Below are 27,967 nucleotides of genomic sequence, written 5' to 3'. Positions count from 1 at the left end.
GGTGGTATTTAAACCTATCCTTCCGGAGAGCTCATCCAGGGGGCATGTGCAGCTGCAGGAGAGAATGAATACCAGTATGGAAAGGAAAGGCAGAGGAGGAGTCAGGGCAAAGAGACAAAAAAAAAAAAAAAAAAAGGCTGGAGAGTTAAGAGGAAAACTAGGATGTGGGCATCAAGGATGCCAAGGGGAAAATGAATGGCAAGATGGGAGTGTCCAACAGTGTCACGGGCTGTGGAGACTTTAAGAGGGTGGAGGGGGACCGGCTCCGTGGCCGAGTAGTTAAGTTTGCGCGCTCCGCTGCGGCGGCCCAGGGTTCGGATCCTGGGCACGGACATGGCACCGCTCATCAGGCCACGTTGAGGCGGCGTCCCACATCCCACAACTAGAAAGGACCTGCAACTAAGATATACAACTGTGTACAGGCGGGATTTGGGGAGATAAAGCAGAAAAAAAAAAAAAAAAAGATTGGCAACAGTTGTTAGCCCAGGTGCCAATCTTTAAGGAAAAAAAAAAAGAGGGTGGAGGACTGACACGGTGCTGCTGGAATTCTCCTGACCCAGGGGCTACATTAAGTGTGTGAGCTGGAGAAGAAATGCATAATAATAATAAACTGTCACAAATAACAGTGCAAACGGGCAGCAAAGAGCGAACTGTTAGGGACAATGAGACTCTTTTGCACCCTGGTTATGGTGGTGGTTACTTGACTCTATGCATTTGTCAAAACTCATAGAATCATAGCCCAAGAAGAGTAAATGTTCCTACGTATAAATTAAAAATAAATAAGTAAAACAATGTGGTGATGGAGCTTTAAGATCTAGCTCTCTCTGTCACCGACCTTGTACTGGCAGCGCTAGCCCCTGTCAGGGTTCAGTTCAGTTCAGTGTCAGCTTGTGTAGGTCTGCCACAGGGAACAAGGGCACCCCACTCTCACCTTGTGAAGGACAGAAGAAATATGCATGCAGCAAAGCCAAAGGGCACGGGACTGAGGGCCAGAGCCCCTCTTAGGAACTGACTGGCGCGGGTGGGGAGCCTGGGTCCTCCAGGGCACTGATGTAAAATGAGGTTGGATCAGCAAAGGCCTTTCTACCTGTAAAGGTCTGTAGTTATAGTGTAAAAATCCCAAACACAATCCAATTAGCTCTGTTGTCTGCATTTTGTTATTGAGAATAAACACAATAAACAATTACCGTAATAACAATGGGCTCTTCAACACAGGAGACCCCAGATGATTTGGGAAGCAGCTTGGAGTGATGGAAAACGCTTGGGTTGGTGGTTCAGAGATTTAAAGTGCCTCCTAAAAATCACACGAAGTAATGACTGATAATAAGCATGCCCCATATAGGTTTGCAGTTCACTTCTATTCCTCCCCTCACCCCATCAATCCTCTCAGGGAAGAATTAGCCCAAATTAGGAGACAGGGAGATTAAGTCTGGTCACCCAAGGCTGTGGCTGGTGTTGGGATTTTCCAAATATTCCACTTTTCCAAGACCCACAGTGGATTTGGTACAGGTTTGGTGTTGAGTGTATTCCATTGTGCCCTAATCCTATGAAAATTAATGGAAAAGTGTTAATTAGGCATCAATTCATGCTTAACATTAATCTGAGTATTTGATGAACCACAACTTTATGTTGCCCCTCATGCCATATTAACACAATTTATTGTAATAATTTAAAACAATAAGGATAATTGTATCCTTATTGCTTTAAATACCCCATAAATTGAATCCAGCCTGAATCTGGCCAGCCTGGAATCTGCTGGAGAAGTGTGCCATGCCTCTGGGAAGCTACAAACACCGTCTTTTGGAGTTTTCAGTGCCTGAAGCGCTGAAACCAGCATTTATTAAGCACCTATTGTGTGCCAGGACCTGTGCTGTACCACACTGCTCCTAAGGTGGCGGGGCTGAGTGTGTCTGAAGCAGTCCGCTACCCTCACTCACCTCTCCAGATGTCGGGGGGTCTCGGCTATTTAAATCCCATGCATTTTGCTATCTCGGCATAAAATTAATAAAAATATATAACGAACGGGTTGGAGAGGGGATTCCTGAAATAACCACCCTTCCCAAGCCATCCCAGAGACGCTCCAAAACTATTTCTCGCAATATACAAAAATTTGCTCTGAACCCCAATTATTTGACCTTGACCCCTATAAACTCATTTTATTATATTTTTTAAACGCCGTACGATTAACGCGGAAACCCCTTCTTCGGCACTTTCTCACCACTGGAATCGAGTCAGTTTCTCAAAGTTCCAAAATAACCTTTCCCGGGCACGGATTCGTACCTCTGCCGGGGAAGGGCGGGGAGCGGCGCAAGACGTGCCGGTGTGGAGCGAGAGCCAGACAGAACTTCCAGCGCGAAGGGAAAATAAAACTTGTGGCTGGTGTTTGTGCGAGAGGGTCTCCGCAATCTTGAAGCCCCCCGATCCTGGGGGGGGTCTCGGAGGCCGCCCGAGGAGCGCCTGGGTTTGGGTTTGATCCCGACGTCCTTGACCTAAATTTCTGCGCGGTGGCTGGAAAAAGGGCGCAGAGCCGGGCGGGCGGCTGGTGCCATCCGCGGATCTCGGCAGCCGGGGCCGACGAACTTGAATGGAGAGGCCGGGCTAGAGCGGGTGGGGGGCGTCTTCTCCCCTGACCGAGCGAGGAGCGGCGGCGAGCTGCCCGCGCCTCCCCCTCCCTCGATCCACCCGCCCCCCGCCGCCCATGTGATCCAGGGAAGTCGGGGTGCGCTCCCCCTCGCCCGGCTCCCGGCCCGCCCGGAGGCGGGGCCCCCTCTGGCCGCGGGGTTCGCGCGCCGCCCCCGTGGGTCCGGCCGCGGGGGGCCGAGTGTACGCGCGCGGGCAGGAGGGGGCCGCACCGGGGTGCGTGACGTCACCGGCATTGGTTACACGACGTTCTAGAACTCCGCCCCACGTGCGCCGGGGAGGAGGGGGAGGAGGAGGAGGAGATGGGGGTGGGGAGGAGGAGGGGGAGAGGTGGGGATGGGCCGGGGGGGCGGGGACGGGGGGTGTGCGAGCAGCGGGGCTGAGCTAAGCCGAGCCCACGTGTGACGGCTCTCGCCGCTGCCCCGGCTCCGCCGCTCGCAGAGAGATTCGGAGGAGCCCGGGCGGGGGGGAGGAGGAGGGGGAGGAGGGAGCGGGAGATCTCGGGGCTCGGAGCCGGCCGCCGCTCCGCTCGGATCGCTGTGGGGCTCGGTTTTTTGGGGGTGGGGGGGCGGGGGGGCTCAGATATGGAGGCAAATGGGAGCCAAGGCACCTCGGGCAGCGCCAACGACTCCCAGCACGACCCCGGGTAAGTTTCCAGCCGCTGCCCACCGCGCCGCCTCGGGCTCGCTCTCCTTGCAGCGGCGGGGACGGCGGTGCGCGGAGCCGGGCATCTCCCGCGCCCCCCCCGCCCCTCCCGCGCGCCCCCCCCGTGGAAGTTACACACCTTTGGATTCCATTTCGCCGTCACCTTCTCCCCCACCCCACCTCCCGGCTCTCGCTCGCTCGCTCCCCCCCGCTTTCCTTTTAGCTTTTGTAAGTTACACGTCAAAATGGCCGATCTGACATCGGTGCTCACTTCTGTTATGTTTTCTCCCTCTAGTAAAATGTTTATCGGTGGACTGAGCTGGCAGACCTCACCAGGTAAGGGAGGGAGGGGGGGACGCCTGGGTCCCCCCCTTCTTGGCTTCTTTATTGCTCTTTGTTATCCCGGTGTAGGAGCCCCCCCCCCCCCGCCATTGGCTCCCCACTTCTCCTGTGCAAGGTTATTTTTTTAAATAGCAAATCCTTTCTGAGCCCTCTACGCGACCTCTGTTGCCGAATTTCCCCCGCGTGTGCAAAAAATGCAAAAACAAAACAGAATAACAACAGAAAACTACTTTTGGTTTTTGTCCTTGATCAAAATTTGCATTGCTTTTTTTTTTTCTCCACACCTTCTCCCTCCCCCTCCCCCCCATCTCTCTCTTTCTCTCTCTACAGATAGCCTTAGAGACTATTTTAGCAAATTCGGAGAAATTAGAGAATGTATGGTCATGAGAGATCCCACTACGAAACGCTCCAGGTAAACCATCCCCTTCTGGATTTTGTCTTTATTTTAGAAGAAAGTTTAAGTGTTATTTTTGGAGGTGTCTTCGGAAGTAGCTAAGCGGATTTAGAATGGGGCTCAGGCATGTGGCTGGTTTCGAACGTCGCTCTATTCCACCCCCCGCCCCCATCACCCCAAAGGTTATTGTCAACTGGGGCTGAACTCTGGATACAGAGATGCCCATCTCTCCGCTTTAAGTCATTTTCCCGTCGCTTCTTTTTCTCCTGATTGAAATGACATTCAGCTTCATTCACTTTCCACTGTTTTTCTACTGTAGTTGTTTTTTTCATGTCTGCTTCCCCCACACTCCCAGCTCCCCAAACTCTTTAAGCCCCTCTTAGGAAGCTGGATGAATCTCTTCTAAGTGCCAGGTTTCCTTCGAAATAAAACAAAGCGTTAAGAAAGGGAAGGGGAGGAGGAGGAGAGGAAACTGAGGTGGCGAAAGAGTGGAGACACCAGCATTTTCCAAGTTACCTCCACCCGCCCTGCCGCCGTTCCACTTCCCCCATTAACCTTGATGTGTTTTCTGGCGAGGCGGAGGGCTCTGGGCAGGAGGGGAATTGGGGGAGGGCGGTGGGGGCTGAGGGGGCGTGGGGGCAACTTTTGCTCTCCGTTCTGCATTAGGGCGCACTCCGTGTTGCTTTCAATGGTGTCACATTTTCTTGTTTGTTTTTCTCCCTCTTTGTCTCATTTCAGAGGCTTCGGTTTCGTCACGTTCGCAGACCCAGCAAGTGTAGATAAAGTATTAGGTCAGCCTCACCATGAGTTAGATTCCAAGACGGTAGGTCGCTTTTCGTTGTTGTTGTTGTTCGCCCCTTTTCAGGAGCGATCTGGGCACTGACAGCCCTATTTAAAGGGACAGTGTCTTCTTTTGCTTCTGTGCTGAGAACCGGGTACTTTTCAGCAGAGCTTGAGGGTTGGCGCTAAAGTTTGCTGCGACGCTCGGGTTCGGGGTTTCTTTTTAGAGCCTGTCCCACTTCGGCGGCTCCAGATGCTGCCAAGCGTGGGCTTGGGGGGAGGGGTCGGCTTGGGGGGAGGCTATCTTCCGGGCTAAGGGACCATGCAGAGAAACTCAGAGAGTTTCCACCACAGAGCAAATGCAACTTTTCTTTGTCAGACGAGCACAGCATGCGTTACCGACCTTGGCTGTGGGAATTGGCTTATAGGAGGCACAGCCTGCTTCCCCGCCGGCCGAGGGGGACAGGGGGCGGGAGGGAGGCGAGGGGGCGCTCATCGCAGGTCCAGGCAACAGGTCCCTCTTGGGGAGCTTGGGATTTGGAATGCTGTTTGAAAGGGGAAGGAGACATCCCAGAGCCAGGCTGGGCATCCAGTGGGTGACTCCAGATGGCCTGAAATCTAAGGCTGATAAGGTCTTGGGTTTCCGAGTGATTTGTTTTTCCTTTTCTTTCTCAGATCCTTTCTGTTGAGTGTGGGTGCTTTTATAGCGTCAGAAGGTTTTAAAGTCCAGTCTTGAGGGGAGAAAAGTCTCTGGGTAGAGGTCACAAGAGTGTTAGTATATAATAATATGTTTAATGAGGTGGGGGGGGGAGTTTGCAATGTTTTATTTAGACCCCTGTGTTGGCTTCCTGCCTCTGCTCCCTTCCCTTTATGCTTACTAGAATTTCCCCTCGGTTTTTGTAGAGTCCCTCAATCGGGGGCCCTGAGGTGACACTGGGATGCAGGGCTGGGCTGCTTGGGACTTCGTTCTGTGGGGTAATGGGACAGGCACGGGGTCAGGTTCTAGTCCCAGCTGCCTGGTACAAACCTGGGCAAGTTGTTCTCTCCCCTGGGCCTCGGTTTCCTCTTCTGTAAACTGAAGGAGTGGGACGAGGTGATCTTCCACGTCCCTTTTGGCTTTAACATTGAGTGGAAGAGAAGAAAAGAAAAGAGAAACCTGGCCACCTCTGGGGCGCTTGGATTGCTTTTGCAAATTCACCCTCCTTCTCTGATCAGAGGTCAGGTGTGTGTCCCCCAGCCCCCAAGAAAAGACCCCACACACTCTAAGTTGCTTTATTAATTGTCCTGGACTTAATCATAGCTTGCAGCCCAGCCTTTTTGCACTTTCAGATAATTCCATTTCAGGGACAGCCATTTGTAGGGTGATAAAGGCTGTCTGAAGAATTTTCTTCTCCTTGATTTCTTGGCTAGACATTTCAAAAAGCTAGTAAAATTAGAGGAAAAATATTTCAAGGCAAATCTGGGAATGTATGATCCCCCCCAACTCCCCACCCTAGGTAGGAGAAATAGTATTTGGTTTCTGTGGTGGCTGGTGGGTCCTCTCCTTCAGTATCAGGTGCAAAGCCTGCACTTTTCCCTCCCTAATTGTTTGTAGACGTGTTTTGGTCACTATTCTTTAGTATAACCTAGCTTTTGACTTTGTTTCAACGTTCAGTGCAGGAGGCAGAAGCGGTTGGTTTATTGACATGGAAACGAGGATCTTGTTTACCGTTACCTTAAAAGCTTTGTTTAGGTAACGGCCATTCACATCCAAAATAGTACCCTAGTCTATTCCTAGAGGATTTGTAGCTACAGTAAGTAGAGCTGTACCTAACTAACTAATGTTTTAATTTTTGGTAGTTTTCTTTTTTGTTCCTTTTTAAAAAATAGTTCACAGGGATGTGCAAAAGGTTGGGATTTGCCATACTCCTCTTGACCCATCCCCTCCTTCGGAGATCTCAGCGTGTAAACTTTGCGGGCACCAACGAACACTCATTGTGGTGTAACACGCTGTTACCGCAACACACAATACAGGAGTTCTGAATTGGCTTTGAGTTTTGGAATTTTAGATATATTTTTTTAAGCGCTCTGCTGTCTTCACTGCTCCCTACCCCCTCCCTCACCTTTTACCGCACAAACAAGATGACTTATTATTGCAATTGTGTGCTGGTCCGCTAAAAAAAATACTTTGGGGGAGTGTTTATGAAAAGACGGATCTGTCTTACTTTTGGTCAACAGAATGGAAAATCCACACCTGTTGTATTTCTCTTGTAGACAGCTCTAGTCACTGCTGGATACACCTGTAGATGCGGTAATGTTAATCTTGATGAAAGGGTAGTTTTCTAGATCAGAGATTTTTGTCTATTTTAGTTTTTGAAAAGTAATCTCTCATTTCTCAGGCGATGTTTAATGGTAGAAAACATGCTGCAGACTTTTGTTTGGTCTTTAAACTACGTTAGTAAAAGTGGTGAATTTTTGTATGCCTTACCGGCTGGGGTCCTAAAGGATGTGGGTCTGGGGACAGGAACTAACTTTGATCTCCCTTTTCTCCCCTCTGTGTTTTTTCCCAAAGCGTCACTCCCCTTTTTTTCCCTCTGTGGCAGAACTGAAAACAAAGTTCAGATTTACATTTTTAAAGGGGAGAATTTTAATATGAAAACCAAAACCTAGAAATAAATAACTTGTAGCAATATTCACGCCACTCTCCTGCTGCATTTTACCCAAAGATCTGTGACATTTAGAAATCTAATGAAAACCAACAATGGGAATTTTTTTTTATTCCTTCCCTTCCCGTATTATCTCCAACAACTTTCTCCCCCTCAGGTCAGCCTATTAGATTCAGATGTTGCTGTGGGAATTGTTTTGAGTTTCAAAGCCAATCCCTGATTGAGAATGATGTGATCTGGGCTAGAGGATGTTTTTTCCTTTCAGATTGGGTTTGGGGTAGGGGGAGTACCCTAATTGTTACATTAAATTCTGACTTCTTTTTTGCAGTATTTTTTTTTTTTTTTAACTCTGTTCCTGTGATGGCCTTATTTCTAATTTGGGTTTAGGTTGCTCATAGATTTTTACCCCCTTGTGGTTTTTAAAATCCAAGTGGGTTTAGCTCATGTATTTCCTTTTATTTTAATTTTATTATTTTTTTTTTAAGAAACAAGTTATGTTCCATAGTTTTGGACACCTGCTTTCTTTTGAGGTATAACTACAGAACGAACTGTCCTTTTGATTAATCTTAGGTAACTTTACTTTGGCTAAAGCGAGTGAATTAATTCAAGCAGAACGTTGTGTTGGATGTCTATGGGGAATTTTAGGATGTTCTTGATTTAAAAACTTTTGATATCTCTTTCCCCACCTGTGTGGTTTAGTTATCAAAGTGGGGGGGAGCTACCATCTAGTTATGTACTGCTGGAAGATCCTTTTTTTTTTTTTTGAGGAAGATTAGCCCTGAGCTAACATCTGCTGCCAATCCTCCTCTTTTTTGCTGAGAAAGACTGGCCCTGAGCTAACATCCATGCCCATCTTCCTCTGCTTTATATATGGGACGCTTACCATGGCATGGCTTGACAAGCGGTGCATAGGTCCACACCTGGGATCCCAATCCGCGAACCCTGGGCCACTGAAGTAGCATGTGCTAACTTTGCTGCGCCACTGGGCCGGCCCTGGAAGATTCTTACATTTAATTTTCAGGTTATGACTTTTTTCAGTGATGATTTTTTCCCCTCTTTTCTCCCAGCTATGCATCACAAATTAGATGCAAGACCATTTAATATTTAGTGTCCAGAAGAGAAGCCCTTGTCTAAATAAGAACTCATGAGATCTGGCTTATTAAGAGCATACATTGAAATACATGGTAGGCCATTTCAGAAAGGCAAGCTATATTTGTTACATTTTGGGAGGGACAGTTAAAGTTTAGATCAAAGTATAAGGAACTTTTGAATTGCCCAAGAAGTTACTAAAAGCTGGGTGATAAGCCTGAGAAATGAGTGATTAATAATTAGGTGATTAATCATATTCGTCTTCTCTCCTTAAAGTACTGCAGTTGATTCCCATTTTTCCATTTTTTCCCCCAGATTGACCCCAAAGTTGCATTTCCTCGTCGAGCGCAACCCAAGGTAAGTGGGAGAATCAGTAATAGGATTTTAGCTCTCAGAGATGGTTGCCAAGGATTTCCAGTTTCAAACAGAGTGCTGGCAATGAAGCGTTGAACCTGGTGCACGCCGTTCCTTCAGGGTATCAGCGTGTGGCTGTGAGAGTCCAAGCCAGGCAAGGAGCTCTGGGAGATAACCTCGCGTCTGCAAGTTAGCCGTCCCGAGGTGGGTTCTGAGCATGCGACAGCGGGCAGGGACAAGCCTGATCCTTAGTGGGAGGACATGGCTCCGTCTGTTGTAGTATTTATGCAACTGTTCTGTTTTTTAAGCCTTGTGGAGATCATATCATGAAAAGTTGGACATTTCCATGTGCCTTTTTTTGAAGAGTACTCTTTTGAGGCCTTACAACCTGGAGTTTATGGAGAGGAGTAGAATTTAAGTAAACAGCTTGTCCTTTTTTGGAAAAACAACTTTGTAGCCCCTTAAAGCCCTAAATCTGACAGAGGAAGCAGTGGATGTCTTGGTTTCAGGTTGGTTAGATACGTTAGGGCACGCTTGAAACCAGCAGTGCTGTTGGCTCTGTGCAAGTGCTGGTGTCTGGGCGGAGAAAGTTCAGAAAATGTTGTAACTGGGCATGAGTTGTGCTACAAGACTGACTTAGAGGATTCAGATAGGCCTTCACTTTTTAAGAAGTGTGTAGCTAACATAGTTTTCACCCTGCTTGCCAGGTGTGGCTATGAGACCACAGCTGCGAGGAGCCTAAGGTGAAATGTAAAGGGCTTATGGCTTAGGTGTTGAACTTGCACTCTTTAATTATACTTTTTTCTTCCCTCTATAACGTTGGAAGAAATACTTTTTCTGCATCTTGTGGCCTTGGCCCTCTTTTAGGGAAAGAGGAAAAGGTGAAGCTTCTGATGGTAGGTCATAAAAGGAAAGGCCTGTGGTTTAAGCAAATTCCATTTATTTCTCTATACACGGCCTCTCAGAAGTGGAAACTTTTAATTATGTCAAGGGCAGAATGGTTTTCCGTGTTAATGAAGAAAAAGTTGGCATTTGTGGGTGATATTTTGAGAATTTCAGGTCTGGAGCCTGCGATGCAATTCTTTTCTTTCTTTCTTTCTTTCAAAAGAAACATAAATCTCTTAAGTAAATATAGCAAAATACTTTAAGGCATTTTTTTCTACTGCTTAAGCAAATAATAGGAATTAATGAACCAAAGAGGTTAGATTATTTCTGTACTGAGCACAGACTTTGGGACTGTCTTAACCATTTAAAGGTTTTCCGGACTGAGTGTGATCCTTGACATTTCCGAAGCCTTCCAGAATTAGCAGTATTTCCTGGGTTTGGAAGAATTGCTGTTTCTTCCATAAGTGTGAATCTTCAAATTTCCAGGTTAGTCATTTGATCACCCAGAACTAGGATCAGATTACTCTAGAGGGAAACTGGAAAAATCCCTGACTTGGTCAAACCAGAGGTGTGACCTGTGTTCTCTTCCTCCTTGCTGCCTGCCCCCTCAACTTTTTTTGGTTTTTGTTTTTTTTTAAACCAGGAAGGCAATATTTCATTTTAATATACTCTAGCATTTTGTTTTGCAGTGATGCATTCAACTTGAAACCGAGACAGAATATTTCTTGAACTTGTCGAAGTGTGCCCTTCCTCCGCCTCTCCCCCAGTCTGGAGTCTGGAATGTTTTCGGTGAATTGTCAAACTTTTAGATATGAGCTAACGTTGAAGCAGTTGGGGAAGGACGTCTTTCCATGGAATTCTTGGGATTTCATAATAGCACCTTCCGTTTTATGACACACTTCCCAAAGTACTTTTCCTGTCCATTATTTCCGCCTGAATCCCAGGTCCTGTGACACTGAGCAAATCACCCTCGCTCAGTCTCAGTTTGCTCATCTGTAAAATGGGAGTGATGACGGTAGTGCCCTCCGAAGGTGGTTGTGAAGAATAAAAGAGCCTGGCACAGGGTGAGGGCCTCCTAACTCATCTTCATCCCCACCTTTATCATTGTTGGTTGAATCATCGTTGTTATTGTCGTTTTCAAGCTCGGCAGCCTGGCTTCAGATCCTGGCCGGGCCACTCCTTAGCTGTGTGAATTTGGGCAAATCATTTAATTTCCCTGAGCCTCAGTTTCCCCATCTCATCGAATCTTTTGCCGATTAAGTAAATTAATAAAGGTAAAGGGCTTAAGAAAATGACCTGGGGGTTGGCCTGGTGTCTCAGTGGTTAAGTGTGCACATTCTGCTTTGGAGGCCCAGGGTTCACCAGTTCGGATCCTGGGTGCAGATATGGCATCGCTTGGCAAGCCATGCTGTGGTAGGTGTCCCACATATAAAGTAGAGGAAGATGGGCACGGATGTTAGCTCAGGGCCAGTCTTCCTCAGCAAAAAGAGGAGGATTGGCAGCAGATGTTAGCTCAGGGCTAATCTTCCTCAAAAAAACCCCAAAAAACCTGGCACATGGTAATACCATATGTGTTACCTGGTATTTTTGCTGTTATTCTTGTTAGGCCCTCACACCAATCCTGTGAGCGGTCTATTAATAATAATGGTATTAATTCAATTTATGTGCCAGGCAATGTTGCAGGTCATTATACGTATTCTCTTTTAGTCAGTCAGTCTTCTCCTCTGCCCTATGAAGTGGGTGCTAGTTTTATCTCCATTTTATAGGTTTATAGAAACCAAGGTGCAACTAGGTTGAGAAGTGGTACAAGGGACACACGTAGGCAACCGTGACTCCAGAACTGAGCCTTCTCCCAGTGTTGCCATCCTGTGGGGGCGTCATGGAGTATCGCTTCTCTGCTATGGAAGAGGAGGTGGCTCAGAGTGGTCATCAGGCTGTGAGGAGCAGAACCACAGCCAGCATCGCAGAGCTTTGGAGTTCCATGGTTGGATGATTCACCCACCCGCTGTGATGTCATTCCATTGTGTGACACTGACTGCTGGTGTCTCTCTGTCCGACCCCTCAGGGCATCCTTTCAGATGGTTCTGGGGTTGCTCAACCCCAGTGAGGCATCTGGGGAATTGGCGCAGTGTGTGGTGGGTGGAGTTGGGGCAGGATGCAGAGAAAGCATCTTCCTTGTCAGCGATTATTTTCCGATAGAATTTGAGGCCGGCCTGGGGATTTCGGATTGAAGTTAGTGTTGGAGGCCAAAACCCAGCTGGCAGGAGTGTAGAACTTATTTATTTATTATTTATCTCCCTTTGATAAAAAATGTGTGTGTATGAGTTAGGGTCCTGGTGGCAAGGTGAACTGCTTCCCTCCTCGTGGACTGGGTTAGGAGCTTGTAAATGATCTGTCAGCGGGTGTTGCAGTTAAAATTCATTTCTCTGGTTTCTGGCTGTCCCTCCTCGCTAACACTCGCCAGAGAAATATTCCATGGAGGTGTTAAAACAAGACTAGTGGAAAGAAACTGTAACTTAATAGGAAAGAAAATCTGTGGCGGTGAAGAACAGATTTCATGTTAGTACTGTCATAATATTCTTCAGTGTATCATATAAATAAACTGTTTTGGCCAGAATTTTAATGAGCCACGGAAGGAAGGGTTTTGAATCCTGCCGTTCATTGGTTCTCCTTTGCCATGTAAATGCTCACCTCTCTGGTGACATATAATGGAGCTTTGTTAACTAGCCAAGGGGCGACTCTTTGGAGACTAGTGGCCGTTAATTAGTGAAGTACGTTTTGATCCGAAGATGATAGGTCTGTTCTGTGTCTTGCTATTTCTCCGGATGATTATTTCATTTTGTAAAATATGTAAGAGTTCCCCCCCCGTCTTTTAAAAAATTAAAATGGTCATGCTACTCTTAGAAAGATGACTTAATTTGAAACCATTGGAGAAATGGGGATGATTGGGATCAGTCATGTCATATTCTTTCATTGGTCCCTTTGGGCAGAAGTGTTGGCTGCCTGGAGGACTATTGCTCAAGCTTGTGGGTTCTTTTTCTTGTGTGGAGAAACCAAGAGACTGCCTAGCATCTTCCTGCAGGGGTGAGTGTGGGCGTAACTCACCACCTGCCCTAATTATCCTTGTGTATGAGAAAGTGTTCCTGACTCCACTCAGTTGTCGTTTTTCTCCTTAAGTTTTAGAGACCAGAACCTTATCTATTGATAAGGGAGATCTCATTTCTCCAACCTATTTCCACTTGCCCTTCAGTCCCTTCTGGAGGATCAGGGGTGAGTCACTTAAGCCCCTCCAAGCCTCAGTTTCCTCCTGTTTAAAACAGGGATGGTGTCATGCCAAACATGGAGTTGTTTTCACGATGAATGAAAAGTCTTTGCTGGGAGCCGGGCACTAAGTAGCGCCCAGCAAATGTCTGCTGATACGTTATTGTAGAATAAAAAAATTTGTGATGGTGAAGATGACCTCAGAAAAATCTTAATTGGACTGTAAGCCCCCTGAGGGCAGGGAGTTGTTGACGGTTGACATTCAGTGACTGTTAAACATGTGAGTTGAATCCAGCCTGCCTTTTTCACATCGGAGGCAGCTGACACTCAGGGAGGTTGTGTCGGTTGCCCTAGGTCACACGGCTGAGTTGTGGCAAGGTGGAGCTGGAAGCTGGGTTTTTCTGTTGTCTAGAAGGTTCTCGGTTAAGCATGTGTCCAGATGGGTGCAGCGCAGCATGAGCGTTTTACATGCGCACCTCCTGTTCCGGGGGAGTGGTTTCTTGGCAGCTTCTCAAGGGCGAGGGGTGGTGAGTTTTTGGCATCTGGCCTCCCCTGCTGCTGTGGGTCGGGTCATCCTAGAGTCTTGCCATCTTGGATGATCTGCAGCTGTCGTCTCGGCAGCCACGGTTAACGGACCTGCCAGTGGGTTTCTGGGTCCCAGCAGGGATGTGGTGGTGTGTCTGCAGCCCTGGTCCACAACGGCGAGGACCCGGGGGGATTAGTGGCTTAGCTGCTTTCTTGTCAGGGAGCGCGGCTCCATGCTGCGTTCCAGTCCGCAGCAGGTGTCAGCTCAGGAGGAGGAGTCCTTTCCCTGCGTTCTGCCTTTCCTCACATGCTTTCATTTCAACATTAAGGTCAGTCTCCTGTGGTGCCAGAGCTCCTGTGTTCTGTGTCAGAGGTTTTTTGGCAGACAGGTGAGACCCCCTCTGCCTCCCCAGGAAGGAAGGAGGAGGAAGGCACTCTGAGGAACTGGCTGACCACCTTGGGTGCCCCTTGAGGCGGCAGCCATTCTTCGTGTCCTATTTTGTATTTTTAAATCTGGACATTCTCCGGCCGAGAGCCCCGAGAACATAAAAGGGGAGACATCGTTCATCATCGTGGTCCTCTTGTTTGATCTGGTGCGTTCGTTTACTAAGAGCTCGTTTAATTGTTTTTAATTGCTGGCTGTGTGCGTGCACCCACCTTTGAGGGGTTTGGGAAACCCCCCGTGTCTTCCTGATGCCCACTGAACAAAGGGTAAACTTCTTCGCCCGGGGAGTGAGGTCCTTCAATGTCTATACGGGAGAGTCTTCTTCCAGCTGATTTCTCAACTCGTCTACCTTTTGCTGCCTTGAAACCGAGAGTTCGCCCTTCTCTGAATAGCTGCCCTTTTGTGGGTCTGCACTGCCTTCCTTCTCTCTGCTGTACAAAACAGACCCTTCTTTCAGTCGTTACCTTTTCCCTGACGCCATCCCTGCTCCCTCTTGGATGTAATAGTTCTTTCTCTGGATTTCCACAGCACTTTTACCTTTTCTCTGGTTATGGCCCTTCCAACAATAATAAATTAGCAAAAACTTATTGATACATCCATTGGCCATTGTGCAAGGCACTCATGCATTCATTTATTTACCATACGTTATTGAGGACCTACTGTGTGCCAGGCACTGTGTGCGGGTGGTTCTGGGCATGGTATGGAGAGTAAGGCAAAGGCCCTGCTCTCATGGGGCCTTCACTCTAGTGAAGCAAATAAGCAACGAGCAAATGGACAAGTATGTCACACACTGTCAGTTGTGAAAAGCTAGGTGGGCTAAGAGTGATGGTGGGGGGCGATGGACTGTATCGTTAATATATTCGGTTGCTTTCACTTTCAGTATTCAAAATTGTTTACCAAGTTTCTGCTCAGCACCAGGGACTGTGTTAGGCACTTCGTTCTGAGTTTTATGGTTATTTAGGTTCATGCCTTATTGCCTCCACTGGACAGTGGGCTCTAAGGGCACAAACATATTTTACTAATTAGAAAAAAACCCTTTGGCTTTTAGTACTGTTCTTGTGCACACCATCAACCTCCATTTCGATAGAATGAATGCAGAGGAGATAGAGTTTGCAAGGGTCTTACCTCCAGGTTGGGAGGAGGGATGCTGCCTGTGATACAGGAGAGGATGCGATAAGCACAGTAAGAGAGACAGGAACAGCATTTAGAGGAAGGACGAGTGAAGACAGCTTCTTGGAGGAGGTGGTCTTTGCCCCGGATCCTGAAGAGCAGGTAGGAAGGAAGAATGGCAGGAATGCAGTTCTTTGTACCAGGGCTAGGAGAGGTCAGGACACGCGGCTGCAGCCGAGGGAGTGGGCCGCCCAGTGCTCTGGAGTGAGGCTTGGAGAGGCGATGGGGGCCAGGTTGTGGAAGGCCTTGACTGCCAGGCAAAGCAAATGAGTTTGTACTTTATTTGGCTGGTGCTGGGGAAGCTGTGGTGTGTGTGTGCAGGATCACGGAGTTGCTCCCTACGATGTTCTGAGCTCTTTAGGACCAATATAGAAGCTGGGGTCACTGATGGGACTATGGCTGATGCAGTTTCATGGAGAGCGTCCCACCCTGGACTTTGCCTCCAGTGTAACCCAGGCTGCGTTCTCCCTGGCTATAGACCCTTCTTTAGGAGTGATGCTCCTGGCAGATTCCACCCCTGCTCTTTGGGGTGTGTGGCAGCTACAAAGAGCTCTGTCATTCTCTTGTTTCCACCTTCTCCCTTCCTCTCTCCTCTTTGCCTTCCTAACAAGGGGCCGTGATACAGACAGAATTGTGAAGTTCTGTACTTTGTCCTTATCTAAGCCGTGATCTTGACCTTACCGTGTGTAGACAGTAAGATGTCATTTCTTGGTATGGAAATCACAGGTTTCCTGTATGGCACCAATGTGTGTGCCCTGTGGCTCAGACCAGCCTGACCTGTGACTTTATAAGTAGTGTCTGCTTGGAGTTACCTTTGGCTGAGTGGCTGCCTGGTGTGAGGAACATGAAGTTTTGGAATCGCGACCTGTCCCTTCTGTGCAGCGTGAGAGGTGTGAGCAAGCGTGGTAATGGGACGGAGCCCCCTGTGGTCCATTGTAGCAGTAGCCTACGACGGTTCGTCCAGTTGGGACAGGTGTCCCACTGGGCCCTGAATACAACAGGGTGTCCCTGTTCTCTCTTTCAAGTGTGGATATCATCACGCTCCCAACAACTGGGAAGTTATTCCCAGGGTGGGTGCGTGGCTGTTAGACTTCTTTATTTTAGTTTTGAGACCTTAAATAACGAAAAAGAAAAATCCTACCTCAAAATAATGATGCTTATTGTGAGTCAGCATGTGTGAGGCACCATACTGATGTACCACTGCTCGCCTGCTTGGGGTGGTAGTGCTGTGGCGTCCGTTCTGACTCCTAGCCACCCTGTGTACAGCAGAGCGGAACCCTGCTGGTCTTTTCGTGCCATCCTCTCACTTCCGGTGCTGTACAGACAATGCTTGGCTGCTATTTGTAGCATTTTCATGGCCAATTTTTTCGGAAGTGGGTGCCAGGTCCTTCTTCCCAGTCTCTCTCAGTCTGGAAGCTCTGGTGAAACCTGTCCACCGTGGGTGACCCTGCTGGTATTTGAAATACTGGTGGCATAGCTTTCAGCATCACAGCAACACGCAACCCACCACACTATGACAACTGAGAGGCATGTGGTGTGGTTCCTGACTGGGAAATAAACCCGGGCTGTGGCAGTGAGAGCACCAAATCTTAACTGCTAGACCACCAGGACTGGCTACTGTAGCTACTTAATCTCCTTTTATTTAATCCTTACAACAGTCCTTTGCAATAGTTGGTATTATCTCCATTCGACAGATGGGTAAACTGAGGCCTAGGGAGGGTAAGCAGCTTTCCGAGGGCTGCAGAACTAGAGTCAGGGTTGGCCTTTGGACCAAAGTCTATCTGAATCCCAGTCCTTGCTCCCTTAGCCTCGAAGCCCTGCTGCATCCAGCGTGAGTGGGTAGACGTTAGGTTCCTGGGCTTTGCCTGACTGCTGTCAAATGCTCAGGCTGAGGAATAGAATTTGTTGTGGTCTGGCCTGGAAGCCTCAGGTTAGTTTCTATTGCGTATTTTCTGAGAACCTGTTTAGCGCAGTTAAATGCCACATACCAGCCATGGAGTTTTGAACAAATCACTTAATGGTTTTGTGCCTACCTTTCTTCATCTGTGAAATGGGGATTTTAACAGGACCTACATCCTGGAATTGTTAGGGGGATTAAATGGGTTGATGCATATGAAGGGCCTAGTGTGATACCTGCACATAGTGGGTCCATGTAAGCGTTCATTATCTGTTACTCTCCCCAAAGATGGCGTTGCCTGGATCATAGAAGGCCCTGTCTCGCGTGTGAGTTGATGGGTACTGTTGCCCCTTTCTAGGGGTGATGGATAGAACAGCGCGTTGAGATTTGGAAGATTCTGTGTCAGTGGCTTGGTCTGCTGCTGGGGTCTTGGCTCTCGAAGGGAAGATAGCATGCATCCTTTATCTTGAGGATGCTCCATGGGCATTGGGAACGCATTTCCTTTTCCGCCTCTGATGCCTATGTCTTTGCTGCCTCTGAGAGTGAGGTCCTGGGGAGCAGCGAGGGGACAGCTAAGACACCACTGTGTGAGAGGTCTCCCCGTGAGCCTTCTCTCTCCCAGTTCTGGTCTTTATCTGCCTGTGGGTAGTTCCACCAATGACTGATCTGAAAGCATCACATTCATTTATTTGTCACTGGCTGTGACAGGCAAGTTAATGCTAATGGATTCTTTTTTTAGCCCGTTGTCTGGGATGAGTTTCTCCCAAATGTCCTGAAATCTAAGGCATTAGGGGAATGTGTAACTTTTATGTCAGGGGAGGATTTAAAAGATAAATAGGGTTTTGTGTGAAAGGGCCTTAAATTTAGGTTAGGGGCGAGAGCAGCCAAGAGGGGATGCTGGGCCAGCCTAGAATCTTCTTTTTAAGAAATCCATTCAGAGTTTTAAATTGCTGTTTCTGTTTCAATTATGTGACAATTTCAAGGGTTTAGAAAAATCTAATAAAATGGTCTTGATGATGCATTCTGGGGAGAGAGTGCTTCAGAAGATCCAGGAGAATAAATTCCTTGGGGGTCAAGAGATTCTCATTCCTGCCACCTCAGGCCTTCTTTCTTCTGGGTTTTTTACATTTTTATTGTTTTGAAGGGCAGCATACAGTGTTGGAATGTATTCAGGGCTTCATCCATATCCTCCGCTGAAATGAATTATTCTCTTTGGGCAATTGCAAATAGACAGGCCACTGCAATCATTGGCGCTTTTTTTTTTAGCTGGCATGTTGTAAATGACTTTCAGAGTATGGTTTGTGTGTGTAGTGGTTCTGAATAAAGCACCAAAGAGAAGAAACTGGAGGAGGGGAAAGAGTGAGCGGAGAGGCCCTGTAAGAGTTTTTTCTTTTCTCCAATCAAAGCTTTTGAGAGTTTCCCAAAGAACAGAAGTTTACAATGGAATCCAGCTTCGTGCCGCCTGCGGGAACAGAGTGCAGAAAGACCTAGCGTAGCAAAACGTGATGCTAAGTGACATTAATGAGGTGGCTGCTCTGGTGGGAGGGAGGCAAGGAACCAGCAGAGTCGCAGTTCCCACGACTCGCTCTCGGAGAAGCTTGTTTCCGTCTGCGTGTGCACGTGCATGCGTGGGCGCCTGTGTGTTTCTGCATGCACAAGCACGCGTTGGTTCCTAAGTCTTCCAATGGAAGTTCTAATACGAAGCTACCATGTTCTCCGTCCTCTAGAGGCCATATGTGGCGAGTTCTCTGTTCCCACCTACTGAAAAGTAAAGTTTTAAACCGAGAGGCATTTTGTTTTACCTTCTGGTCACCTGCTGGAGCCTGGGTGGCTGGCATGTGAGGCTGACATCACCCAGCTGGGCACTGTTGGAACACCAAAGCCGAGAGTGGAAAAGCATTCTCATCTCTGAAATGGATTCCAGGGAGGCAGGAGGACAAAACCCATTGGTGTGCAGCATTTTTTTTTTTTGTAAAGGCCCTAGCCTGATAACATTTCATATTGATGGTGTAAATGGAACATTGCAACAACTGCCTCTTAAATATTTTAGCGCCTTCGAGAGTATTCCGTATTTCCGTGTTACTTTTGGGCAAGAATTTCCAGTTAAGAAAAGCTGCCACATTTTGGGTGGGTCACCTGGTAAGGAGGTGAGAAACCTGGGTATTGCTGCTTTACTGGATGGGACCTTGGGAGTTCCTGCCTCTGTCGTCAGCCTGTTCCAGAAATGAAGCTGGCTTATCTTCTGTCTCATCCCTCATCGTCGTGTTTGGGTGAGCATTCCAAACAGGAATGGGCAAGTGTTTGAAATACTGCTGTGAGATCTTAAGGAAAGAAGCTAGATAGGACCTGGGGTGGGGTGGGTGGAAATACAGTGTGTATTTATTGATGCATGCTGGGTTTGGTTTTTTTTATCCCCTTCAACTCAATTTCCTCTGGGATGGCTCTCAAATATGTCATTTTTGTAGCTAAAGGCAAACAAACAAACAAACAAAAATGTTTAAACTTAAACACGTAACACTTAATAAAAGCAACTGGTGGCTTCACTGTTTCTTCCATCTGGGGAAAAAAGATCAAATTAGAATGCTTGAACGTGGGAAACAGTTGGGCTGTGGATCTCCCCAAGACTGCTACATGTATATATTTCCTCTTCTGTTTTCAAAGCAGATAATTGGTTTTAGTAAGAACTTCTGACTTGATTAGGGGGCCCTTAGGAAATTAAAGTGTGTTTGAATTTCACAAGTATAATTTTAATTATACAAATTTTGCGTTTTTCACTAGGGAGCCAGGTTCAGAACTTGTTTTTCTATACTAATAGGGGTAGTAAAGCTGATTATGGCAGAATGCCTTACTTAAATTGCTTTGAAAATAAAAATCCACGGATTTGATCATTGTTTTTCCCCACAGGACACAGTGTTCAGGTTAACGTCCATGCACATCCCATATCCTTGTTAAAAATGATTTTTCACTGGATCCACACAACTGTGGAACTGACTGACATAGTGTGTTGGGGGGTGGACCTCATTATGAATTTTTCTGCTGCACTTGCTGGAAGAATTCAATTAAAGTTCTTTTGAGCACGAGTCGTGGCTGGGCAGCTTGTGTCTGGCACACTGCCACGTTCGCATGTTGCGATCTCCTTTATCGGCGCATCATCCTGTTTGCTCGAAGCCTGGGCATTCACAGCGCTAGCTCTCCTGGCTGCCCCTCTTCAGCATGACCCCAGTGGATCAGAGCAGAACGTACTGTGGAAACAGTTACCTGAGTTCTTCCCCAAGCTGTAAAGAGACGGTGGAGTGGGGACGATCAGACCCTCTGGGCATCCTGAGAAGGACTGATTGTGTTCATGGAAATGACCATTTTCCAGGGCCATCCAGACAAACCCCCAAGTATTGGGAAGTGCTTTGTGGGTTTGAACTCAAGCATCCTCAAACCTCTGCCCCTGTGCAGGGGCTTTAAAAGTTGCCTAGAGACCAGCTCCTTAGGCCCTCTGGGCTCTTGTCTCTGATATTGACAGGAGAGTTTACATAGAACAATTGTTCATGTTACAGAAATCATGAAACCAGCTGGTGAGTGATCTGGTGTCATACAGGTTGGGGCCTGGAAATAGGGGAAAGGAAAGCTCTAGATAGATGCCTGCTCCCACCCCATCCCCCACGCCACATTTAATTACTGACCTTATTATTTTTATTACTCTCCTTGAGGTGCCGTGGCTGAGTGTTTAAGAGCATGGGCTCTGGAACCAGCCTGTCTGGGTTTGAATCCTTGTTCCACCCCTTACCAGCCGTGTGACTGATCAAGTTACCTAAATATTCTGTGCCTTAGTTTTGTCATCTGTAAAATGGAGGTAATAATAGTATCTCCTTCGCGGGCTCGTTGTGAGGATTACGTGAGTTGACATGGAAAGTGCTTAGAATGGTGTCTGGCATGTGGTGAGCACTATGGATGCGTGAGTTATATACAGTCCTGTTGGCAAGAGTGATGTCCTGTGGCAAGTCTGGCAAAATGCTGACTGTCTGCCTTCCTTGGTGGTTGGAGAATGGTTTTAAGTACAGCAGTCTGCTGCCTTACATATTTTTTTCTTATGTAATATTTGAGAAGGACGAAAGAGTGTATGTACACACGTGTGGCTGTGTGTGTATATGAATGTATACGATCTGAGTGGAATTGTGCTATAATTCGTATTCAGACAAGTGCATGTGCGATAACAAATGAAGTATGTGGTTGGTAGGACCTGGCCTTTGGGCTCAGAGGGACCTGCTTTGAATCTTGCTGCTGCTGCTGACTCTGTGATCTTAGGAAGGTGTCTAAACCTTTCTGAGCTTCAATTCTACGCCAAAAAAACGGGGATAATAGAGTTGTGTATATGAAATGAAACACTATAAATAAGGCACCTGGTGTATGGTAGACACTTAGAATGTATTAATTTCTTCCTCCGTAACCAGGGATTTGTGTGTGTGTGTGTGTGTCTTGAAAGTGAGAAAGATACAAAGTGTTCTGCTCTTGCTGGAGATGAGACCAGCTGATGTGAGCTGATAAGTCCTAACAGGGCCCAGTAGAGAAAAACAGACCATAAGAGGGGGGTGTTGTTATCCTTAATCTACATGCCAAAGGATCGTCACAGGGGCTTCAATTCACAAAACCCAAATTGTCAATGGCAGGGAAATAATTTTCTTTGGTCAGAACCCTCCGATGGTGTCCATATGCCTTCGAACGTGGGTTTGTTCCTTTGACACTTGGTGGTTGGTGGAAGCCCAGGGTGGGATGGTTGACGAGGTTTGGGGGATGCTTGGAAGGAGGAATCACTTCAGGCAAATGAAAGATTCCCAGCTATGAGGGTGGACAATTGGGAGCAGGGAGAGCGGTGGGATGGGGGATGCACGTTACCTTTTCATAGAACCTTTTTCTTGGGGACAGGGACCATTAACTTTTGATCCACAAACACCTGAGCCCCATTATGTGCGTGGGAATGAGTTTGGCAGAGCTCCAGGAAATGCCGGTAGTTCCCGGCCGTCGGCCTGGGAGATCCCTGACCCTCAGATCTACTGTTAGGGCTGGGAACGCCCCCAGATGCTGTAGGGCCTTTGCAGTTGGTGTGTCCAGATCTCCTTGCTCATTTCCAAATTAGTCTCCTCCGCCTCAAGTTCATTGCGTGTTGCCAGGACCGAGGAACAAGACTGTGATTGTGGTGGATCCTGGGCAGGGGATGGGTGTGTGCGAACATTAGTGTGTAGAGGATGGAAGAGGGTGGCCGGGAGGAGGGAAATCGTAGTAGATTACATTGACTAATTATAGGGAAAAAGCCATATTTGCTGCTCCATTAAGTGATTGCTAGGCTATGAAGCAGTTTATTGTAATTAATGCAGAAACAGCAAATAAGTGTTGGGCTTGGAGTGGAGGGTCTCCAGGCCCCCCGCCCCCAGTTCGGCGCTCTGTGCTCACTGCCCCCGTCTTGATCCTGTGAGGTAGACGGTCTTGGGGGACACCTCCCTCTGAAGGGCTGCGGTGGAGTCTCTGAGCAGGTTTTTCTGGTTTATTTTGATGGATAAGCAGGAGCTCTTCCTGATCTCCTTAGGACTCTTCTGAAGGAGTTTTTATGTTTTCTGAGGATGAAGGAGGAGAGACAGACCCATGCCATCATTGCTATTCTCCCCACAGTCCTTTTAATTTCGGCACACGAAAGTGGCAGGTTACACATCCAAGTCCATCGAGTGACGGGCCGTGTGGAGTTGTGATTGCTTTCCTTGATGATTTCTTGTTCAAATCAGCGGTGCTCTTAATTTTCCAGATGAAGTAAAAAGAAAATTGGAGACTCCCCTCCCGCCCTGCGTCTCTTCATCCAAGGTTTTCTGAGCATGACTCTGATTTGGAGGGTTAATATTAATTAGGAGCCAGTTTAGACCTCGGTTGCTTGATGAGGGAGCTTCAATTGTTGAGACAAACGTGGCTCCTTTTTGTGCGTGTCTGCTTTTGGTGGAAGTTTCTGGATTTAAAAGTCAAAGGAGTAAATATGTAGAGAGAAAGAGATGAGAAAGGCTGACTCCTAAAGAAATGCAACAGATTCTCCTGGATCTTCAGAGAAGACCATGAGGAGAGAGCAGGGGCGTCTGGATTCTGAGGACGTTCTGCCTCCATCGACCTGCTCCCCCTCCCCAGCAGCGTGGGACCTCCACCAGCTTGCTGCCGCTGCTCTTTGCCTCAGTTTCCTTCCCTGTCAGCGAAGGTGGTTTCTTCAGCTTCCTGAAAGAGGACTCATGACTCATTTCCCTAGTTCCCAAATTGAGTGATGCTTGAATTTCTCTGAGGTGAGTCCCATGTTAGTGCCAGGTCACAGAGAGATGCTTCATTTTGTGCTGAGGCTCAGGTGCTGGCTTCCAAGCCTCACGCTTGCTGACTTGGTCTTTCTGGGGAGGGTGGCAGAAAGGACAAGGACCGAGAGAGAGCCAGTGAGCGCCACTGGACAGCTAGGGGACAGGAGGCCTAGGGAGGAAGTGACCTGGGCTCTGTAGGTTGGATCACATTAGAGACCTCTCTTTGGCCTGTGGGTTTGGGTTGGTTTTCTTTTGGCAGGGTGATGGGGGTCGGAGGGAGGCCAGCTGACCATGATGCGAATGTTCCAGGTGTAGCGGGAGAAACCTGCTTTCTGATTCTTCGCTCGGTGCCGATTAGCTGAATGTGACCCTGGGCCAATTGCCTTGCAACTCCGTGCCTCAGTTTCCCCCTCTGTAGACTGAGGAAGAATGAGGGAGTATGTGGTGGGAGGCAGGTGGGCTTAGGGTTAAGAGAATGGGCTTAGGAGGCAGGTGGTCTTAGAGTTTTATTTCTGAACTTCGAGTTTCCTAGCTGCGTGACCTGCAAAGTTCTGTTAACTTTGCTCGTCTTCAGTTTCCCTGTCTGTAAGTGGGATAATATAATACGAGTACTTGCCTTACAGGGTCGTTGCAAGGGTTGCATGCGACATTGTTCTGAAGTGCTCAGCACAGTGCCTGGGAGGTGGTTAGCACTTTATATGTGGGAGCTGCTTTTACTGTTCGCAGCTACATAGTGGTCTGACCGAAGGTCCTAAGACGTTAGCCAAGGTGAGGCCAGAAGGGGCCACATCAAGAAGACGTTTGGGCTCCACAGATTGACTTTCTGATTTGGACAGGGCTTCCCACAGAGGGAGATGTGCGGCCAAGGAGGTGAGGCCTGCCGAAATGCGTGGCCTGGAGCTTAGAGGAAGAAGTGCCTCGGACCATGATCCTGCACCTGGCTGGAGAGGGTCTTGGCATGGCTTAAGGGGTGTGCCCTGGCTGCCCTGTGAGCCCTCCAGAGCAGAGGCAGGTCTGGGCTGGGCCTGCCTGTATTCCCGAGCTACAGGCTGCAGCTGCCCTGGCACCAGACAGCTTCACGGGTCAGGGCTGGGGTCTCCCCTTGTGTGCCCTCCTAGCCACTTATGTTTTCTGTGGAAGAAGGGGAGGAGGGAGAAGAGGAGTCTCAAGTGCTGTGGAGACCCACCTTAGCTTTGGGAAACCCACGTCTGGTACTGTCTGAAATTGGAAAGCCTTGCTTGACTGAGGCAGGGCTGATCAAAGGCCATTTGCGATTTCAGAATGTTCTTAAGTGTGTTTGGCAGACGAAGTTCTGTCTTTTGATTTCCTCCTCTTCCACTGTCCTCCCCTCTTTGGTGAGATGGCTGTGAGTCGGCACCAGCACCTGTTGCTCATGCCTCGTGTGCAGCAGGCATGTCTGAAGTGGGGGCAGGTCCATACCCTTTTTGGCCACTGCTGACGTGGAGCCGTGGACACCAGTGCTGTGTGGCCAGCTGGCTCCCATTGGCTGCATCTTGGCTTCCTTTTCAGGGACAGGCCTGATTAGGTGCTTAAGAGGTGGTGGTGTTATACTTTTATTGTTATTCACTTGAAGGGAGGGTGGAAAGAGGGAGTGTGGCGGAAAGCATCCTGCAGGAGGGGAGAAAGGGAATACATGCAAAGGAGCACCAGGTGCAGGCTGTGTATTGGACAAACAGAGTTGCTGGGGGCACTGTCAGGCCCGTAGAGACATAGACTCAGACACTGGCCCTGCCCTCCGGCGGCTCCCAGGCTGGCAGGGAGGCAGGCCTATGAACTGGGCAGTGTGCTAGCGTGAGGACAGGGCCGTGCCCAGGAGGGACACAGAGGAGGGAGCGGGCGGGGCAGGCCTCGTGGAGGAGGCTCCCTGTGAGCTGAATCTTGAGAGGGGAGATCCTTGGGTGCAGGGAACTGTGGGAGCAGTGAGGGAGCCTGGCTTTTGGGGGATGTAGCAAATTGTTCCTTCTGGGCTGGAGTCACCTTGCAGAGGAGGGCGGGGTGAAAGATTGATTGGCTCACCAAGCAGCAAATGTCTGGAGCTCCGATCCTGAGCCAGACCCAGAGCTGGGGAGTGGGGGTACAGCTGTGAGGAGGATGACACAGTCCCCGCGTTTGCATCTGGCAGGGGACATATTCATTAAACAACTTATTACAGGGTCTGTTACTGGAGAACAGTTACCATAAATGCTGCAAAAACGCGTCAGGCGTTTGAGGGAGCGTAGTGAGGAAACCAGGTCTCCTGCAGGGTTTTGGGGAGGCTTCCTGGAGAAGTGCATTGAGCCTAGCTTGAAGGATGAACATAAGCGTGAACTTGGGGAGGGAGGGTCCGGGTGCATTCCGTGTGCTGGAATGCAGAGAGGGGAGCAGGGAGCCGTGAGGCTGGGCCATCTGTTCCGGGGTTGAGGTTTATTCTTATCCTGAGAGGGTCGAGGAACCCACTGAGTGGTTGAAGAAGGGAAGGGAGATAATCAGTTTCGACTTTTGAAAAGGTCAGTCTGGCAGTCTGTATGGAAAATGGCTTGTGGGAGCCCAGGCACATGTGGGGGCATCAGTGAGATCTGCGTGAGACGATGATGAGGCGATGGTGGTCTGGCTGGGTTCTGGGAAGTGGACGTGGAGACCAGTGGGTGGATTCACGGTGCGTTTGCAGATCGGAGCAGCAGCTTGGTGGTTTGGTTCACTGAGAAGTGGGAGGTGTTAAAGGTGAGAGGCAGGTTTGGCTTGTTGTCTGTGTGGACAGGGCCCACCCCCTGCCGTCCCTACCTCGGTGAGAATGGAAACAGTGGCCCCCATGAGAGACACAGCCTGGGCGGGGGGCCTGGCACAGGGTGTGGAATTTAATCCTTTGGCTGAGAACATACACGTTCTTGGTGATGTACCCCTTTGGCAAACTTTTTTTGAGCGTGCACTTGTATGCTTATTTGTAAATGACACGCATGTACTACTGTGTTAAAACATACCTCGTAAGTCATAGATAAGTAATTAAAAATAAAAAAGGATGAGAAAAAAAGCTACACACAAATAAATTAAGTTCTAGTCTTTCTCCCCCAAACCCTGCTTTGGGGACCATCGCTTTAGGCTATAGGGAGCCATCAGTCAGTTTTAGGGTGGGGTGGGCTGGTCGGATGGGTACTGGGGAAAGAGCACTTGCAACCCAGGGGCCCTGGGCTGAGTTCTGTGCAGGCGAGGGGTCCATGGTGGGTACCGGTACCATCTTTCCATCATTTGTGGCCTGGTGAGTCAGGGGCGTGAGATGGCGGTGTCATGTCCCCCAGAAGTGGTCTTGGCGATGTCACAGGAGGTGTGAAGGCTCCCTGGGGCTTGGTGTTTGCTAGTCTCTGTGTGCTCATCCCACGGGAATGTGTGGCGAGGCTCATTTCCGTGTGGTCCAGCGGGTGCCTTCCTGTTCGGTCCAGAGGGCTGAAGGCCGCAACTGGCCGTGAAGAGCAGAGCTTATGTAGAGAGCAACGCATGAGGATTCTGGCCCTGGCACATCCACTACCTGCAATGCCACCCGGCCAGTTCCCAGCCCATCGGGGCCTCTCTTTCTGTTTGTCTGGTGGGTTGATAATAATACTTCCTACTGAATACTTCCAAGGCTGAAAATGACGCAGTGAATTGTTTCTATCGTTGTGATCCACGATCCACACGTTCCTCTGAGTTTCCTCTCCTAGTCCTTTCCAGCCAGTTGGAATTGCTGCCCTCACTAGGGCTGGATTCTCAAAGGCTAATTCCGTTCCAGCCCACTCCATTGAACTCTTCCTTGGAGCAGAACCCAAGCCAGGATCTCGCCTTCCAGAGGATGCTTTAAAGAGCCTTGTTTCCCAACAGACTGCATTTCAGTCTCCCCCAAGCGCAGCCGTGCTCAGCGGAGGCCTCCGAGCCGTTTTTTACGTGTGAGAGGTGAGCACATCAAAGGTGAGCCCGTTCTGCCTCAGTGAGGCCTTTTGTGTAAAAAGGACCTTCTGGAGTAAAGCAGTCAGGTTGACTGACAGCCGCCAAAGCTACCCAGCGACAGACCTGCTCCGTGGGATAACTCCGAGAGAAATCAGGGCCAAGAGCACACAAAAGGATGCCCAGAACCGGAGGTGGAGAAGCCTGATGGAGATAAAACGACCAGAAAAATGTGTCTTCAGTTAGGACGTAATGCGGAGCCGGGCTAAAGCGAGCGACTGAGCATCAGCGTTTACAGTTTGTCCCCACATTGAGTTCTCTGGTTTTATTTCCTTTGAGATCAAAGCAGGGAAACTAGAAGTTGCCACTCCTGGGCTCGGTTTCAGATGATGTTGGTTTCCCTTGCTCTGTGACCTTGGGGCTTCATGGCTTTGCTGGGGGTGACTGGGGTTCGTTTCAAACAGAAAGTGGGAGGTGTGATGCAGTGTTGTAGTCAGAAGGGGCTCTTAGAAACACCCAGAAAGGGCATTGAGAGGACTGGAAAGCAGCCTGGTGGGCCAGTCCAGTGTTTTCTAAGGCTTCCCAGATATCAGGAGTCTGGAAGTTTCTATTTGTTAGCCTTGCTGTTTCTGCAAGGGGCCATCCTGAAGGCTTTTCTGCACAGAGACAAGGGCC

General features: G+C 48.6%; 1 protein-coding gene and 1 long non-coding RNA gene across 23 annotated transcripts in view; one reads left to right on the top strand and one right to left on the bottom strand.

The window, feature by feature from the left end:
- LOC123276388 (uncharacterized) overlaps positions 1-2,675 on the bottom strand; it is a 39,095-nt gene extending 36,420 nt beyond the window's left edge. Inside the window, exons 1-2 of the long non-coding RNA XR_011493764.1 lie at positions 2,281-2,675; positions 1,188-1,294 (exon numbers count right to left, since the gene is read on the bottom strand). This is a non-coding gene — a long non-coding RNA (uncharacterized lncRNA). The remainder of the gene's footprint in view (positions 1-1,187; positions 1,295-2,280) is intronic.
- A 280-nt stretch (positions 2,676-2,955) lies between these two features.
- The window catches only part of MSI2 (musashi RNA binding protein 2), a 385,662-nt gene continuing 360,650 nt past the window's right edge, over positions 2,956-27,967 (top strand). For 19 of the 22 annotated variants that reach the window (XR_011493761.1, XM_070482946.1, XM_070482937.1 and 16 more), the window contains exons 1-5: positions 3,007-3,286; positions 3,581-3,621; positions 3,958-4,039; positions 4,760-4,844; positions 8,851-8,892. Coding sequence is in view for 20 of the 22 variants with exons in the window: in XM_070482946.1 (XP_070339047.1) it covers positions 3,225-3,286; positions 3,581-3,621; positions 3,958-4,039; positions 4,760-4,844; positions 8,851-8,892 (312 nt within the window). In the remaining 2 variants the exon portion in view is untranslated. Of the gene's footprint in view, positions 3,287-3,580; positions 3,622-3,957; positions 4,040-4,759; positions 4,845-8,850; positions 8,893-27,967 lie in introns of all 22 variants that reach the window. The other 3 variants (XM_044745662.2, XR_011493763.1, XM_070482940.1) reach the window with 3 other exon arrangements.

The sequence above is a fragment of the Equus asinus genome, chromosome 13, assembly GCF_041296235.1.
Source record: "Equus asinus isolate D_3611 breed Donkey chromosome 13, EquAss-T2T_v2, whole genome shotgun sequence".
NCBI classification, from domain to species: Eukaryota; Metazoa; Chordata; class Mammalia; order Perissodactyla; family Equidae; genus Equus; species Equus asinus.
The sequence above is the reverse complement of the archived record's forward strand: the minus strand, read 5'-3'. Positions and strand labels throughout refer to the sequence as shown.